This window comes from Labrus bergylta, chromosome 10 (assembly GCF_963930695.1).
Source record: "Labrus bergylta chromosome 10, fLabBer1.1, whole genome shotgun sequence".
NCBI classification, from domain to species: Eukaryota; Metazoa; Chordata; class Actinopteri; order Labriformes; family Labridae; genus Labrus; species Labrus bergylta.
Window position 1 is genome coordinate 6,505,919 of NC_089204.1, and position 18,330 is coordinate 6,524,248.

General features: G+C 43.2%; 3 protein-coding genes across 4 annotated transcripts in view; 2 read left to right on the top strand and 1 right to left on the bottom strand.

Annotated features, from left to right (window-relative positions):
• The first annotated feature begins 4,153 nt into the window (after positions 1 to 4,153).
• prop1 (PROP paired-like homeobox 1) lies at positions 4,154 to 7,525 on the top strand. The gene is made up of 3 exons (XM_020641314.2): positions 4,154 to 4,333; positions 5,318 to 5,553; positions 6,017 to 7,525. Exons 1-3 carry the CDS (start codon positions 4,237 to 4,239, stop codon positions 6,359 to 6,361), a joined length of 678 nt encoding a protein of 225 aa, XP_020496970.2. The 5' UTR covers positions 4,154 to 4,236; the 3' UTR covers positions 6,362 to 7,525.
• A 455-nt stretch (positions 7,526 to 7,980) lies between these two features.
• mcfd2 (multiple coagulation factor deficiency 2, ER cargo receptor complex subunit) lies at positions 7,981 to 11,943 on the bottom strand. The gene is made up of 4 exons (XM_020641298.3): positions 11,797 to 11,943; positions 10,807 to 10,980; positions 10,531 to 10,690; positions 7,981 to 9,554 (listed from the first exon to the last, which is right to left on the bottom strand). Exons 2-4 carry the CDS (start codon positions 10,977 to 10,979, stop codon positions 9,423 to 9,425), a joined length of 465 nt encoding a protein of 154 aa, XP_020496954.1. The 5' UTR covers position 10,980; positions 11,797 to 11,943; the 3' UTR covers positions 7,981 to 9,422.
• A 2,100-nt stretch (positions 11,944 to 14,043) lies between these two features.
• The window catches only part of ttc7a (tetratricopeptide repeat domain 7A), a 57,029-nt gene continuing 52,742 nt past the window's right edge, over positions 14,044 to 18,330 (top strand). Inside the window, exons 1-2 of one of the 2 annotated variants that reach the window (XM_065959184.1) lie at positions 14,044 to 14,181; positions 16,400 to 16,589. In XM_065959184.1, coding sequence (XP_065815256.1) covers positions 14,125 to 14,181; positions 16,400 to 16,589 — 247 coding nt within the window. In that variant the 5' untranslated portion in view covers positions 14,044 to 14,124. The remainder of the gene's footprint in view (positions 14,182 to 16,399; positions 16,590 to 18,330) is intronic. The other variant, XM_020641297.3, reaches the window with a different exon arrangement.

Consider the following 18,330-nt stretch of genomic DNA (forward strand, 5'->3'; position numbering starts at 1 on the left):
CACACCCAGCAGAACTACACTGAATGAAATGAATGATGCCTCCAGAAGGTTCCCGCTCCTCTGCCCCTCTCTGCAGAATAATAATAGAAAGGTGGAATGTCTCGATCGGCATAAACTGTGAATTTTATGAGAACTCGTGTAGCTGACCTGATTGACAGGTGGGCGCGGTGTAACGGTTTGTCAGGAGGTTTAAAACCCGCCTCAGCTCCAGCTCTCAGTCTGCCGTTTGGTTGACTGAAAGTTAGACTGAGACAGCATTTCCAGCATGGAGAACGCCATTGATGGGACTCCAGCACCCCCTGCAGGAACAGATGGGTGACATCACTCAGGCTTCAAACATTCATATTTACAGTCTATGGGTCTGCATGCACCATCGGATGAACACAGAGTACACGTTACACCTCCTCTTTCTGGAAACATTCGGCATGGGTTTGGTTTCATAGAAATAAAAATGGATTGATTCGTGGCACTCAACAAGAACTCGCTTTTCAAAATCACCATTCAAATGCACTTCAAATGCAAATGTACATCGTATGCTTTCTGTGGCTTTATCCAGATGCTGAGGAGCAACATCTGGATGCAAGAAGCGGACATATGGAGACATCCTCTTAAAGACAGGAAGACAGGAAGTGTTGGGCTTCTGCAGACTGGCTTTGATTTTAAGAAAAATATTAAATCAAATTATCAGATGAAGTCCAAGTTGTCCTCCAATGAGTGCAAACATGTCCAAGCAAGATGAGATAAGATCCCCTTTGCTCCACAATCTTCATGCCAAACATTTAGAAAAATGTAGCACATTTTTATTTTTGGACTGTTTTTGTCTTAAAACGTGTGTTTTTTCCGTGGAGACAATCAGAAGTGGAGGCACATGAAACACAAAACACACACTCTCTTGGGGGGGGGGGCAGGAAACATGTGAGCTGCATATGGGATCCAAGGAGGACTTGGCAGACAGATACACACACACACACACACACACACAGAGACACACACACACTCATAATGCAGGATAGATTGAAGCTCTTCCAGGACACACAGGACTTGGCCCTCTCAGACAACGTGTCACAAGGAGTCAAATTAGACGTGTCAGCGGAGTGAACTGGGACTTTCCTCCAGGAATCGACAGTCAGGAATCGACAGTGACGCTCGGGTCAATCTCAACAGTAATTTGTAAACTCGACTGGAGAATCAAGTTGTGTGGATCTCTCTATCACTGTTACACTTTCCTGGCAAACGCACAGGACCAAAGAGGAAGAAGGGGGGGGGTATCTCTCTACTGTATCAGTGTGTCACATTTCCAGTCTGCGTTTGAACCTGTGATTTACGGGTTCTTGGAGTCAGGTATCTCTCAGGTCAGATGGCTCGTGATATGACGGACGAGTTACACAAGAAGGAGAGCCGCTTCTCAGAATTAAGACCATCAAACACTACTATAAGACACCTGAACCAGTCGTCTTTGTCAGGCAGAGTAACAGAAGTGCCAAAACTGCAGTTCCTCAAATGGCCACTTGAGGCTGACTCCAATATTGAGAAAATCCACATAGAGCCCCATGTTAAAATGGCCAATCTTACAGCAGGAAAAAAAAATATGTTTACAGCCTGGTACAACAACAGTTTGGGTCTCTAGAGCTCTTTTCATGAAATTATGTTAATTAGGGGGCGTGGCCTCTTTGAGTGACAGGTGGGAGCTGCTAGCTGTCTGCTAGGTGTCCCCTCAGATAATTCAGTGCCTGACCTTTAACCTCTGGGCCGTGTTTGTGCTGTTGGAGTCTTTTGGAGATTTGTTCATGTAAATATCAGACTAATAATCTGTCTCTCTCTGTGAGCTTTATCAGACTAACAGACCGTCCAACAAGTCTGAGCTCTACTCTTAACAACAACTCACATTAGAACTTTACTTTATTTACACGTTAGCAACAATTAGCAGTTATCTTAGTCTGTGGGAAACATACCTACATAGCTCATTCAGTGTTTGTCAGTTTTATAGGTTTAAGTTGTTGTTCTCTTTTCACTCGCTCTCGATGCTTCTTTATTTTTTTGCTAGCTAATGAATGAGGCACACGCTCAGACGGTTTAGTTTTCAGAGCTTAGCAATTGCTAACCTCTTGTATCTCTCCAGCTCATCAAAATATGTTAATTTCAACAACAACAACAACAACAACAAAAAACAAACACACACAAAACAAGAGTGCTGGTACAACGGTAGCCTAGCAGTTATGCTATGTGCATTTAAGTTGGTTAGCTTGATGCTAACACATAACAGATTTTGCCATTAACGGGCTAACAGAATTAGCATTATAATTAGATTGTTTCTTCAGTTTAAAATATGCTGAGTTCATTTCATAGCTTCTCTACAGTCTGTAACTGTTCAGTTGTGTCATTGGTCAAAAGTTTAATGGCATGTGGGCAGAATGAATCTAGCCCAAATGTTCAGCAAATCAAGGGGGTGGGCCATGACACCTGTCAATCATTTACACTACAGAAGTACTATGAGGAGGATGCTACATGCTCGGGCTGTAAAAACTATTAGGTCTTGTTAGTTCCCTACGTTCCAACAAAATGAAATACAGTAGGTTACTGGAAGAATAATTTTCTACACTTGTAATAGAGGTCTTAGTCCAGTTTGGGCTGAACAGGCCAAGGGGTGTTGGGCTGTTGGCTTGGTTATCTCCATCAGGCTATTTTTACAGTCTGTCACCTCAGGTGCCCATGGCATGCGCCGAGTTTTCTAGGTGTGCTGTACAGACACAACCCCACAAACAAATAGCATTGTTGGACAGATATAGACCCTGATGAGTTACTGTCATGTATGAGGAGCCAGCTGCTGCTCGCTCATGACTCAGAGCGGAGATGTAAGCGGGTCCATTCGACTCTACGACCGCCTGGACTCAGTTTAGCATCATGGGAACTGCTGATAGCAGCTGGGGTACCGCAGGCTGACACGAGGGTTCAGCTGAGTCGATCCAGGCTGTGGGTGGTGGGTGGAGAGGATTGGGGGGGGGGGGGGATCTGTCAGTCAATCTGCAGCCAACCAGATGTAGGAAGTGACCTGATGGGGGCTGTGTTTGTGGGGGACCTGGGAGTGGACTCAGCTGGGTGGTCTCCACATCCGTCCTCTGTCATTGTACAGAGTGAGGAGGAAACAGGCTGATGTAACAGAGCCCCCTGCTGGTCACACAAAAAACTGCGTCTCCCCACAAATAATCAGAAAAATTACAGCAAAAGCAACAATTTGTGAGTTCGTCTTAAGAATATTAAATCTTTTGGAAAAGACAAACATCAACTTACTAACCTGGATTCAATAAGAATTCAATTTTTAAAATAATGTTTTGAATATTTCATGTAAAAGATGAAAGGCAAAATAAATGTATTTGGACATTATGAAGAACATTCATAAACCCTTCTTATCCTCACTCCTGTGTGTTTTTGCAGAAATAGAAACAAACAAAAGTAATAAATATTTCCTTAAGTTTGTAAATGTAGGAAATTTATTCAGCCCAGATTGGCATGAATATAAAATAGTTCAATGGCACTAAACTATGTGAATTTAATCCAATATGACGGACATTTGCCTCCTTACAGTTTATAAGAACATGTTTAAATAACACAAAAATAATCATTTATAGTAACAAAGTGTCTTTCATCAACATCCTCTTGTTGTTGTTGTTTTGTTTCTGATTTGCAGCCAAATCATTTCTGATACTTCAGATTTAAAAAAAGGTCAGATGTGTTTTTAATTTTTTTTTATCCAATCAGCGATGTGCACTCCTCGATGAAAGCCCGAAGCAGGCATTCATCCAAACATTTTATTTACATTTTCCTGCAATGTGATATTTTCCTCTTTATCTCTGGATATCAAAGCTTGTCTCCTCGTGATCACAGGATCATTTTTTGTTAGATTCATGTACCGCTCAGGACTTCCGTATACTTCAGGGGTCATATTCATGAAGCCTCTTAAGTACTAAGACACTTCTTAGAATCAAGACATTTTCTAAGAAGTAAGGACTACATCCTTGTAAAGATGAAAGTCATTCACAAAGCATCTTAGAGAGCTCCTCAGGTGTCAAACTGTGAAGAGGAGTGACTCGACTGAAGGTGCCGGCCCTCCTCTGTGCCTCCATACACTCACACAGGTAAAGGTAGGCCAGGTGGGGTGGGGCCTATGGGGGCCATCCTGAGACTTTATTTGAGGATCAGAGGGTGCAGGTGGTCCGGTCAGAGAGCAGACCTGCAGCGATGGCTCAGGTGAAGGCAGCAGGAGACGCAGCAGCGAGGAGCCAGCAGGAGTGTGCAGACGCTTATTCTGATATGATGACCGTGAGCTCCACTGCAGGTCAGAACGACAAATACACTCAAGGATTATTATTTACAAATCTGTTTATTAATATTATTATTAAGATGGAGACAACAGGGGAAGACTGCACGGTTTAAAAGTGACATTAAAGCAGCGTTGGTTCTTCTAGCATTCAAACATTTCAGATTTAAATCTTTGCATGATTCTTTAAACATCTTTTTATTTTTAGAGGAAAACTTTGCAAAGACTTAAAACATTTAAAATCTCTTGAGCTTCAACACAGAAAGGGTCATAAAAAGTCTGCTCAGCTGTGTGAAAGTTCAACTTTTAGCCCTGAAAACATCTGAAAATGAGTCTGATTCAGGCACTGTAGTTCTCTGTAGTAAAATCATCTTTTTTTTGGTGAGTTTTGAGTTCAGTTGATTAAGTTTTACTTTTCTAACATGATTCTCACAAACCAGGTTAGCTTGAAAATATAAGAAATTACAGAAAACAATCTTTTTTTTTTACCTGCTCCTGATACTAAAACTGCCCTCTCTCTGAGGGTTTCTACTCTTTATAGCCTTTCATTAGTTACCATCTTCCCCTGGTTTTTATGTATTTGTTTCTGCCATGTTTCTGCACTTCTTTGGGCGGTATGTTTGTACTCGAGGTGCTGTGTTAATAAAGTTGAGTTGACTTGTATTCCTCCCGCGCCTCTCAACAGAGAGGTCAGCTCAGTCCACCAATTTGCCCGATGAGTCACTTTGTTTGATAATCTCTGGTGTAATCCTGCAGCTTCTCGTATCTTTTTCTCACGAGCTCGTCTTCTTCAGCTAAAGCTCTGTCGCTCTCAGGTTGCCTCATGTCAGTGGGAACCAGAAAGTCGTGTAATCCTCCTTTTTGTTTTTTTACCAGCGAGTCATTAGTGAAATGCTCCTTTACTGATTAAAAACACTTTTTTATAATCATTCAGAGGAAGTCAAAAAGTGTATTCAGCGTCTTTTCGAACCCTTAAAGTCTTCTCCTCCCTCCTGAAAACAGATATCGGAGACTCTGTGAGGAGGGGGCCACTGTGCGAGACCTCCATGTCTGTGGGCCTCAGCAGCAGGAGGAGCAGGGCCCTCCACCCCTCCCCCGCCCGGAGACGACACCGCACCTCCTTCAGCCACAAACAGCTGGAGCAGCTGGAGGGAGCGTTCACTCAGAACCAGTACCCCGACATCTACTACAGAGAGGAGCTGGCCCGGGTCACCAAGCTCAACGAGGCCCGCATACAGGTGAGAGGGGCGGGGTCTCTTGGCCCTGAGCTGCCACCTTTAACACACCCGGGCTCCGTTTATGCGAGCTCGCCAAGGATCAGGTTCTCCTACCTTTGTTTTGTCCGCCAGCTGCCATTATTTCTCCTCCTCCAAAATCCACTGAGTTGCTTCCTCTGACATCTCTCTTACTGTCTCAAATACTATGTCCACTCACTCCCAGTTCTCCCAGTAATGATGAGATAACTAAAGGTGCTATGAACGCTCTCCATCCTCACAAAGCCTTCTCTTCTTAAAGTCAGTGTGTGCAAAAGTGGCTCGATTGAAAAATGAGCGTGGCTTCAGTCCAAATGTTTGATCAGAACATGATGAAACGGCGTCCTCGCCTGAGACAATCACTGCTGGTCTCCCTGATGTTCATCAGTTCAGTGTGAGTAAATGCACAGTAAAGTAATCTTCATTTCCTCTCACCGGTCTCCTGCAGGTGTGGTTTCAGAACAGACGAGCCAAACAGAGGAAGCAGGAGCGCGCCTCGCAGAAACTCCTCCCAATGGGTATGATGGGAGGCCACAGGGGGCTTCTAGGAGGCGTTCACATCCAGCAGTCAAGCATGAGTCGACAGTTTTACCCCCAACCCCTCGCTCACCTCCCCCGCCTCCCCCCTATGATACCCTCTGGGCCGTACCCTCAGTGCCCCTGCCCCGGCAGCGTCCCTCCAGCAGCAGCAGCCCCGCGGCAGCATGAGGACTGGTACAGCCCGCTGAGGACCAACATCCAGTCCTCCATGTTCTCCCTGCAGCCTCTGGAGCCCCCCCCTCACTGGAGCTAAAGAGTAATCCTAATAAACATCACTTTAATCCTCACTTTTTGGAAGTCATTGCACTTATTTACATACTTAGAGATAGTTCTCTAAAGGAATATTAGACACAAATGTTTTAAAATGTCTCTGGTAGATTTCCTCAGCGTGCAGGAGAGAAACAGGCTGTCATGGCTGCAATGTAATTCTTGATCCATCAAAGTGCATGCACGAAAAGTTCATTTCTTTGTCCCTTACAGACTCAGATTGTTATTCTAAGAGTCCGACAGCATTACAGATAGGATCCCTGCAGAGAAAGACCTTTTAAAAACCAGGGTCCACAGCAGCAGGGGCCGCCCCACCAACGATCCAGAGGAACCTACGAGAGCTCAGGAGCTCCCAGGAAATGATGTGGTCAGTAACTAAGATTTACAGATAGTGACATGCAGTAATATGATGTGAATGCACAGAGAGAGAGTTCCCCCGGTAGTCTAAGCCTATAGCAGCATAGGAGCTGGTCTACACCTGCGCCAGCCCTAACTGTAAGATTTATCAAAAAGGAAAGTTTTAACCCTTCTCTTAAAGGTACAGTGTGTGTCTGCCTCCTGAACCCTGACTGGTAGATGACTCCAAAGGAGAGGGGTCTGAAAAGAAGGCTCTACCTCCCACAGCAGACAATATTCAGGAAAATTCACTGCAAGGAAGCGGGAGGGCTCGATGACGTCCTTCGAGCTCCATGCTCCATGCTCCATGCTCAGGCAGATCTCGAGTCTCCCCTCTGCCCTGCAGTCAGTCCATCCTCCCAGACTGACAACATCCTCTTCCATCATAATCATTATCTCAACATACATTCATCTGTCTCATCATTCATATCATCTATCACTAAATAAAACACATGTTGTTGTGATGTAATTTGAAGTTCTTTGAAGAGAGTGGTGCAGTGATCCGTTTTTTTTTTTTTTTTTTAAATAAAAAAAATAAAAAAAAGATTTCTGGAACAAAAAGCTCTCTCTCTGCAGGGATCATTTCTGTGAATAACAACCTGAGCCTGTCAGCAACAAAAACAACAAATACTAGAGGCTGATGGTCAGGGATTAAGTTGCTGCCAGTTTCATCTGCAGGCTGCAGAAACACACAGCTCACCAAGGGGAATTATTTCTTTGTTGATAAAAAAACTCAATGGTCTCCTCCTCTCAGTCGTCCACATCACTGTCCGGTTCATCAGTGTCCACTCCTCCTCTGAGCTCGAGGTGGAGGTTCTTCTGTTCCAGATAGGTCTTCTCCGCTGCCTCCCTTTAGCGACGGTCGTCCGACATCTTTGCCCTGCGCTAATCCACCGGCTCCTTGGAAGGTGACTCATCTGACTGGCTCTTCTGTTCAAAGATCTTTGAGTACTTTCCTTCTTGATCGTCTTGATTTGGTCTTATCTGAGCAGTGTGGGAGGTCTATATATATATATATATATATATATATATATATATAAAAAAAATATGCCCAGGTTTAAAATGAAAGAATCAGAGTTAAATTCGTCCACATGATTTCTCGAGCTCTGTACCTGAACCCTGAATGTTTCAAAAACCTTTTTAGTGCATCTTACAAATCAAACACCTTTCAAAAAGGAGTCTCTGTAAATAAAATGAGAAGTCAAACTGTTGAGATTACGCTCTTTAATATTCACATTCCAGAGACAACACAGTCACATGTCATATGTTCTCACTGTTTTTTTTTAACATTTCATTCGACAACCTGAAGTGACTGAAGAATCAACTCGAGATGGCAAAAATATAGAATTCATCCGTATGAAATCAAACGCTATAAAAGAATCACAGACGGATTCTAGAAGAACAACAACACAAAGATGACATGTTCGATCCACATGTGTTTGAAGGCAGCTTAGAAGCAGAGACAAAGCGGTGTGCTGTGAGCGCCTGCAGCGACTCACAGGCAGCTGTACATTCACTCCATCAGGGGGTGTTAGGACGATCTCTGCTGCCTGAACGTGAAGAGGAAGTGATGGGCTCGTCTGACCGTGATCATGTTCACTGAAACAACAACTGAGCTGCACAAGGGCCTCGTTTCAAACTCCTTTCCTTGCCTCCTTTCCTCCAGACTCATTCCCTCACACCTCAGACACGAGCAGAGGAAAAAGGAGGAGCAAAGAGTCAAGCAGCCAGGCAGGATCTTTCAGTAATTATTGGAATCTTTTCTGGGAGTATTTAACATCAACTTTAGCAGCTCAACCTCTTTAATAAGTCAGAGGTGCTGCAGCGACTTCGACCTCTTCTCCTCGAGACGCATTTAAGGAACTGAAGCATCCTGCACGGTGGGTTTTTATGGTTGTTTTTTGGGGTCAGAAGCAGGAGGAGAAGAGGAGACACACACACTAGAAAAAGGTGTGAAGCCTTCAGTGCTGTTCTGCGTTGAAGCTTGAGCTTCACCTCCTCCCCCCCTGCAGGGTTTCCTCCCCTCTAAAACGCGCTCGTTCACACTGCGAGGGAGTCAAGGCCACTTCACTTTGCAATGAGAAACGTCTGATTCGTCTCTCATCTTCTGTTTGAGAAGATCTCACAGGAGGAATCGTTTGGTCCACACGGCAGCAGCGGCGGCGGCAGTGTGTTCGTGTAAATGTGTCTGTGACTTTCTGTAACGATGCTACTGAAGGCACAGAACACAGGCGAGGAAGTGTCCTGCATGTGTAAAGAGACGATTCACCTAAAAATCACAGAAAAAAAAACAATCAGATTCTCAGTTTGGTTTGCAGAAAGGACGCAGGCGGTTTAGTGTTTCTGTATTTCACCAAACAAAATGAAAAAGAGTTTTTAAGTGATGTTTGGGTGAACTGGCCCTTTAAGAATGAGTTCAAGGACGCTGCAGAAACAGACGGTGAAGTGATGTCACTGTCCTTCTCCTTTCTCCTCGTAAATTACTGAATTATTGAATAATGATCCGCCTCTAACTGAAATCACCACTGATCACTCCGATCGCCTTCGAGGGAGGACGCAAAGATTATACGATGTTTTTTGCGGTCCCACTTCTCTTCCTGCAGGTTCCTTGTCGTCGTCGTAAGAGATGAGAAAGCACTCGGGCGACTCGTTCACTCCAGAGACTTGGCGAACTCTGCGTAGTCGATGTAGCCGTCGTTGTTTTTGTCGTCGTCCTTCAGAACGTCGTCGATCAGACTGATCAGATCCTCCTCTTTCATCGGCTGGCTGTCCTCGCCGCGCTCCTGGAGAATCACAAAACATTCAACACAGATGATTCATCAGCGGTGATAAGACAACGAGCGCTTTGATGCATGGCATCCAAAGGCTTCAGGACAGGTGCAGGTGCCGGAGCATTGAGACATTTTCAGGAGTTTTGTGCATGTGTGAAAACAACAGTCTTTTTAAATCAGGTTCTGCTAATAAAAACTGTTTTATATATTTATGTCCTCGTGCAGCGGTTCTCAAACTTTTCACACTGAGACCACCACAGAAAATATTTGGCTCTCCGAGTACCACCATTATGGCTAACATTGAACAAATGACTAAACTCCATCGGATCTGCAGAGTCCCTCTGCACCTTTAAGAAAAAGCTAAAGACCCAGCTCTTTAATGAATACCTACTAACTTAATGATGATGGTCTCGATATCATTGATGATGATGATGGTAATGACGATGGTTTTTGTTTGATAACGACGACTTATAAGATGGTTTCTATCCTGATTAGAGCTCTCAAGAACTTTGCCTCTGGTCACTTCCTGTCAGCACCTGTGTGTCCAATCAGACTCAAAGCTGATCGTTTGATCTTACTCACATTGTTCCCTTTTTATAGATCCTCGCACGTGTTCTTCTTACTCTCTGATGTACGTCGCTTTGGATAAAAGCGTCTGCTAGGTGAATTGTAGAATTTCTTCTTTAATCTAACATTTTTGTGGAGTGATTTCTCCCATGATGCACCAGCCAAAGTTCACTAGCAGCTGGCAGTTGGGAATTGATTTAAAAACATACTCACTTTATCCAAATACATTTCTATAGGAAGTACATGCAAGTCATTTGTGATGGAGAAATATCTAAATAAGTTCATTTAAATCTATTTTTGATGCTGTGGCATTCAGTCACAAATATTTACCTGTACTGAAGTTAACAGGCATGTTCACACCTTAAATAATAAAATAGATCTGCACACACACACACACACACACACACACACACATCCCCACCTCTTTGTGTACGTGTGTGATGGCGGTGGCGAGCTCCAGCCCGTCCAGCAGGTTGTTTCCGTCGTAGTCGTGCATCTTGAAGTAGTGCAGCTGGAGCTCCTGGGGGGTCATCTCTTTCTCCGGTTGGTCGATCACTCCCTCTAAATGCTCCATGATGTGGCTGCAGGACAGACAACCGTGAAAGAGTGTGTGAACGCTGTGTTCAAAGTTCATCCCTCTGTGCAAATAAGAGCTGGATCAAGGGGATCTCCCTCTGCGGGCGGGGACGTCACTCACTCTTTGTCCTGGATCATGTTTTTGTCGAGACGACCGTGAGCGTGACCCGATACTGCGGACGCCACCACCGTCTCCTGCTGCTGCAGAGGATCCACCTGAGAGAGAACGGACACACAGCAGGAGAGCAGGAGGAGGAGGAGGAGACCCCACCACTGTAACCTGCACCTCCTCATTCTGCAGACACACACACACACACACACACAGATAAATAAATTAGAGACCTGTGTTCTTTCTGAAAAAAGTTAATCCATAGCTCCCAGTGTTGTAACTAAATAACCGACCGATCATTCATGTTCCAAACAGAGGCAGAGAAATAAGTCGATTCATTCATCTCAGCAGGGTTAGATTACTGTGACTCTCTGTATCCAAACATATGTCAGACAACTGCAACTTATCCAAAACTCAGCAGCGGAGCCCTGACACGTACAAGACAATGTGAACATATAACCCTGGTCTTCAAATTAACTAAACTCTGTTTCCTGAATCTGATTGTTTAAATAACGTATTTCTGGATTTTTTTTTACTCTCAAAAGTAAAGCACACTGAGGTCACCTCAAATTAAATGCGCTTTGTAAATAAACTGTCTTTTTTTTTTTATAGATTACAGGATTTATTTCCCCCATAAGAGCTGCTCTTTCATAACCACTGTGCTAAACACAGAGGAGACACCATTCAGCTACGTTTGTAAATCAAACCTGTGCAAATAAAGAATCTAAGAGATATAGATGATTAAATAAAGGATAAAGAGACATAATCAGGCTGTATACAAACATCAGATGGAGCTTTTTACCATGGGCACTTTGAGGAAACTTAACTGAGATAATTAAAGTAAACACCGGTAACGGAAACATATGCTAACATAGAGGCTGTCTGTAATAAGATCTGCCAGCTTGAAGCTTCACTGTAAGACTAAGTTACGACATATTAGACACAAACCATAGAAGACGATCAATAATATAAATATTTAAATAATTATAAATTAAAGCTTACGTGTAAATGATTGGTATTCGCGGACCGTTGTGTTGAAATCTTGGCTGTCTGGAAACGAGTCTGATCAATCACAGGCTTTCAGGACCGAGCGGCTTCCCGTAGCTCCTCTTGGACACGACAGCTCATTGTGATTGGTTAAAACATTTCAAAGAGTACACAACTGAAGCGAGAGAGTTCACCGCTGCGCGCACGAATATCTCTCCACACCGACGACGTTAGCGGGGCGGGCTACTTTTAGCTTTCCAAGAAACATTTCATACTCATTGTGTACTTTGTAAAGTTTTCACGTGATGACGAACAAATACAGCCACAAACCTAGAATGACTCTCAGTTAGTTCAGGTGAATTTGTCGAACGTTTTAATTCCCTCTTGGGAAAATAAAACTCTTAGCTAAGCTAACATTTAGGTTTTTTGACAACATTTCTGCACTCTGGTGCCTTGTACTTCTTTAGCCACTTCTACGGTGGCCCTGAAGTGCATTATGGCCGCTATGTCTTTTTAAATTCAGTCTTGGAATATGCTTTTGCCTTGGAGTAGTGTACAGTGGCCCTGAAGTGTGAAGCACAACGACAAATCACAAAACACACAAGAAATAAGAAAACACAACAACATTAGCTTCTAACGGAAAAGGTAATAGGCACCAGAGGTTGACAAGGATCGTCGCTGATTGGACCAACGCCTTGTCCGTCTTTTTAACCGGAAGGATATGCTGCTTTCGTTATAGTGATGTGAAAAGCAGTTCTTTTCAGTGTACTGAATCAGTTCAGTAAAGTGATTCGTTCAAAAGATTTGTTCACAGAATCGTTCAGTACTTCTCTGCAGCTCTGTCTGTGAATCAGAATTTAATAATCTGAAACACGGCCGAACGTTTAGTTCTGCTCGCGATCGTACTGAGAACAGCCAGTGGTGAATAATAAGCCAATGAGCTGAGAATTTAGTTGGATAAAGCTACAGTTTGCAAACTGAAAGCTGCTAAAACAATCACATTTATTTCCCCCGACCGTTCCGCTCCGCTCCGCTCCGCTCCGCTCTTCCTCTCAGTTCGTTCAGTGAACGTGAACGAGCAAGACTGCGAGTCACCAGCCTCAGTCACACACACACACACACACACTGTACTGACTGAAACACGATCGTTAGTGGATGTTAAAACACTCAGCTGAGTGAAATTAAGTTGGATATAAAAGCCGTTTGTAAACTGACTGCAGCTATAAAAAGTACAAACATTTTCGCGACACCTAAATGTTGAATAATATATTTGCTACTTCCTCAATTTTGGAGACATGAGAGAAGTAGGGGCGGGCTTTAGCGACACAGAACTCCCGACCGACTCCGTCCTGTTGGTTCAGTCAGTACGTATCACTGACATGAAAGAGAGAGGGAGGGCGGGCTTTGAGCGACTCTTACGGTCTAGAGAGAGACGAGACGGGAGAGAGGAGAGCGCAACTGAAGTTGAGAAATGAACGACTCTTTTCAGTAAGTGATTCAGTTCAGTTCGTTCACCCAGATGATTTGTTCGTTTTGAACGAATCGTTCATGACCGACACATCACTATTTCGTTAACTTTTCTCTGTCTGGCGCCAAAGGAATATGAAGCATTTACTTCCTGTAAAAAAGACAGACATTGCGTTCATCCAATCAGCGACAATTATTGTTGACCGCAGGTACCTTCCTTTTCTGTTATTGTTAATGTCTGTGTTTCTTAGTTGTTGTTGTGTTTTGCAATATGTCGTTGTGCTTTGCACTTCAGGGCCACCGTACACCAAGGCAAAAGCATATTCCAAGAGTGAATTTAAAATGGTAAAATTTCAGTTGAGTGCCATAATGTCACTTGAGGGACCCCTCTTTGCAGGGGCTTTCTTGGTTATTGCATCTGCGTCAACTTTATTTGCCAGGTGTCGCCTTCACGTACAAATGTGACTTTGCTTTCATTTGCTCTCTGTACAAGCATGAATCATTGGATGTTATACTAGTGTAAACAAGGCAATACAACAAAATAAACAAATCACAAAATTCAAACTGAAATGACAAGAAATGCAATAAAAGTAAATATAAATAATTAAATAAAAGTAATAGAAGTAAATTTTTGTTAAAATCAACCAGAGGTCATCAGATATCTTCAGTTCATAAAACTCTCTGAGAAGAGGTTTCGCATTTCTCCCGGGGTTAACTATCTTGACAGGAAAAAAAACCTTGAGGTGAGTCTTTGATGACGTCGGCAGGGGGGCGTGACGCAGCCGCTGTCAAATGTAAACTGAGCGCAGGAGCACGCTGTGTTAGTGTGCTGGAGTTCACTGAGGAAGAGGAGGAGAGGAGATCTGTGTGAAAGAAATGTCCAGCTTCCAGAGAGAAAATGAAGCCGCTAAATCTCTGTTCAGGAGGCTCGAGGTGGATTTTCTGTCATAAAGTAGCTCAGTAGTTTTTGACCCTCGTCTCTCCCTGTATTACCCTCTGTGCTCGTGCCTCCACCTGTGAAGATGTACTTTCCCCTCCCACTTTTCTAGAGCTCAAACTTAAAAGGAGATACTTGTATATTTGTCGCTGTAGTGCTTCATACGGCTCTCACAGTGCAACATCTGACAGAAGAGTTCTTTTTATATGAGACATGGAGGAGGCATTCATCTCAATGTGCTGCTTACAGACTCGTGCAATACAAACTTTTAACAGGCACTCTATCGAAAGGTTTTAAGAGAACCTTCTCCATATGAATAGTGTGTGTTTTGGTTGCTCGCTTTGCAGCAGCAGAGCGCAGCTTTCTGTGAAATGTCGCTTCTTAAGCCTTTAACCTGATCCAGTTAAAGTGTTAGAGGGAAAGATTAAGGACATGGCTTCTTAGAAGGAGGATGACACCTTGCTTCCCTTTTACTTCTGGCAGCCACAGATCAAAAACTCTCGCTCGTTTTTGAAGAAACCCACACAATCTCTCTTAGTGATATGAGCGTGTATTTTAAAGTTCTGCTGAATGTACGGACGAAAATAACGATTCTTGAGTTATTTAGATAAGTTTTCTGATTATTTTATTTTCTATGTCTGTGAAGTTTCTTGTTCTAAATCCACTCTGATCCTGTATTTGATCATGCCTATCAACCCCTCTATTTCAGCCCTGCTCAGAACAGACTGTTTCTGTGTCTGTACCTTTAAATATGTAAATGAGCTGTGTCTGACCACGCCCCCTCTCTGGAAGGACTTGGGTGGCTCGGGCTTGCTTGCTCCATGTCCTATTGTTTACGTTGAGAAGGCAGACTCAGAGGGCAGAACAAACACCTAGCTGTGGGAGTGTCACCCACCTGGGGGAGGGGTTACTGCCCTTTGTGATGTCATGAAGGGAAAATCTCCAAACGGCCTGTTTGAGCACACATTTTCTGACAAGTGGAGCAGGTAAAAGACGGAGAGGATGGACTTTTCTCATCATTGGGGGGTTTGTAGACAGACTAGAGACACATATTAGTGTTAGAGAAATATGTGGAAGTGTAGTTTACATAATATGTGACCTTTAAGATAGCCAAGAAAATGATTTTAAAGATATTCGGTTATGACTCACCAAGTTGTTAAATTGAGATCCTCATTTATCTGTCAATATTTTCTGATCAAACTCATTATTTTGAGCTGCTCTGTCAATATTTGAACATACTATCTATGTACTCGCTATTTTTAGATAGCTTGTATTCTTTGTTGTTGAAAAAAACAAAGGCTTTGTTTTTTGTTAAGTGTCTTTGAGTACCTAGAAAAGTGCTTTAAATGTCTAATGCGTTATCATTATTAACTAAACCCGAACAACAAATTAAAAGCTCCTACACATATCTTTATTAGGAGGATGCTGAGTCAGGATTCCGAGACATTTAAGATACTAAATCATCTTTTTTTATACTGAGGCGCTGTTTGTCAATAGGTGAGGCCGGCAACTGCTTGGGGCCCCAGGTCAGTGGAGGGCCCCTGAGGTCTTACAAACTTTAAACTCTAGCAGTGGGTGTAAATGTGCATATTTTTGCAATGACAGTAGGAAACCTCCCTAAGGGGGCCCCATCTGACAGCACTCCATTGCTAAGTGTGGCGTGCATTTTTGCTCTGAAAACCAACGTTTGTCAATGAAAGTCAAAAGAGGAGATGAAGAGGAATTGTCTGTCTGAGAGTGGAGAAAAAAGAGAGAAAGAGGAAGAGGAGTAAATGGTGAGAAACTCGCAGACAAAATGGTGATGATTGCTGGTTGGAGGGGCCCTCCATGAATTATTGCCAAGGGCCCCAACAGACTCTAGAATCGCCACTGGATAGTGTCATATTTTTCCATCATTACTACTCTTACATTATTTGAGATGATAAATCATAAATGTCAACAGCACTGAAATTTTGGATTAAATTGACTTTAATGAAGTTCATGATGAAGCAGTTCAAAGAAAAGTTAACTTTGACATTTCCGGTTCTACTTTGGTTTAAGCACTCAGAACAAACGGAGCATATTCTAAAAGTTAAAATATTTAAAGGTATTTTAATATTCAGCTTTTCTTTCAGTTTAATGACCCTTTGTGATTGTAGTTAGAGTGCACACCCCCTCCTCCTCCTCCTCCTCCTCCTCCTCCTCAGTCAGATTACACATTTATTTCTCCTTCAGTCTGCAGTCACTCCCATCGTGTCCGGGGAGTACACTCACCACCACCGGGACAGAGCTCCGATGGCTGCCCGGGTTTCCTTCACCCAGATCCGGCTGGAGACGGAGGTGGAGCGCTGCCGGGCCGAGTGTCAGTGGGACAGGATGCCGGCGATCATCGACCAGATGCAGGCTGCGCGTTTCCACGAGGACGGTGAGTGGTGGGAGTTCACCTCCAGGAGGGTGCAGAGTTTAAATCGCTTCCTGGAAGGTTTTTACTACTCATTGATTTGTTTACTGCATATGACATTACAAGCGAAAAAAAGCTAAAACTATGACTCACGTTTTCTTTTAGTAAGTTTGCTTTGTTTAAATTGTATTCGTTTCAGAGTTGTTGTTTTCTTTAGTCAGAGTCACTTTTTCTTCAGAAAATCCTCCAAAACTTTAACCTGTAAAGAGTTTCCCTGCAGTGCTTAGCAACAAGAGCTTCCTGTATTTTCAAGTTTTTGCACAGTAGCTGATTTTTTTCACGATTTCAAGACTCAAGTTTCTTCAGTGATGTTTTGAACTCTGCACAGGTTAGACTTTGGACTCAAAGCAAGACAGGTCGACAAGATTCCTGTGCAAGATCTAGTCTACAAATAAGAACTCATTTAAAAACAGAAAACATATAGGATCGCTGTAATCAGACCCAAAGGGGTCAGAGTGTCTCCAGATAGTTTACAGTACACTCAATGATAACTGAAGAGGATCAAAGGTGTTGTTTGACCCTCCTTACTGTTACCCCCTCCTCCTCCAGGGGACAAAATACCACCTGCTTTACAAAAACAACACGACTTTATGCTTTCCCTCCTGAAATCTTTCCACACAAGCTCCAAGAAATGCAAACAAGCGTATCGTTCTGTGCCTCATAAAGCATTTCTGTGCTGAGTCACTAATGCACCTGCCTCCACCCCTCGCACGCTCAGAGTAAATACAGGTCCAGGTGACTTTACTGCAAGTCAACAGTTATTGAGCCCATATCTGGCTGATGGTGCAGGCGGACAGTTTGTACATGCACTGAAGTGTTAAATCAAATGTGGTGTTTCTTACTGTTTGCGTGCATGAGTCACATCAGCTGATCTGACATTCATGGAAAGAAGGGTGAATCAGGAGAGTTAAAGCGCTTCTGCTCCACAGTCTTTATGAAGAAATGGAACAATTTGATGGCAGTTGAAAAAAAAAAAAGGAATTTGATTCCACCAATAGGAAGCTGAAGGGATGACAGCTGGCTGGCTATTAGTACACACAGCAACAACAAAACTCAAGAATCAAGATGTTTATTGTCACTCCACACGTGGGTACAAAGGTGTGAGACATCTTTTGTGATTCATTCAGAAGAGGACATTTTAAATATACAAGTCCTGTAAAATGTTAAAGGTTAAAGTGAAAGCAGCAACATAATGTACAAAAACATATTCACCTCAGAAATACAAACATCACACAGCTGTGTTTGATACTTGATTCTGATTGGACAGTTATGCATCCCAACGGTCTGCTACCCCTCGATAGATCATCACTGTCAAGAAGAACAAACCGTTGCTAAGGAAAGCACACGTTGCTAGGCTAGGGCCACGGCTTTTATCACAGATTCTGGAGGACTAAATGTAAATGATATAAATCCACGGAAAGAGACTGATCTGTTTACGGAGAGGAAAGGGGATAACAGCGAAGAAAAGATGTTAAGACGTCAAAGCTGAACGCTATGACAGAAGAATCCACAAAAATGAAGACGGCAAACAAAGTAAACATTTATTGTACTAAGCCACATTTTGCAAAGTCGGACTAACTCACCTAGTTAATCCAGCAGGGGGTCGATTTTCTCTTTCGTGTGTACACACCTCAATCGGACATGAACTGGCCTCAGCGTTCTGAGCATGTTCCATGGCGGGCTTTAACCCTGAACTCAAACAGCA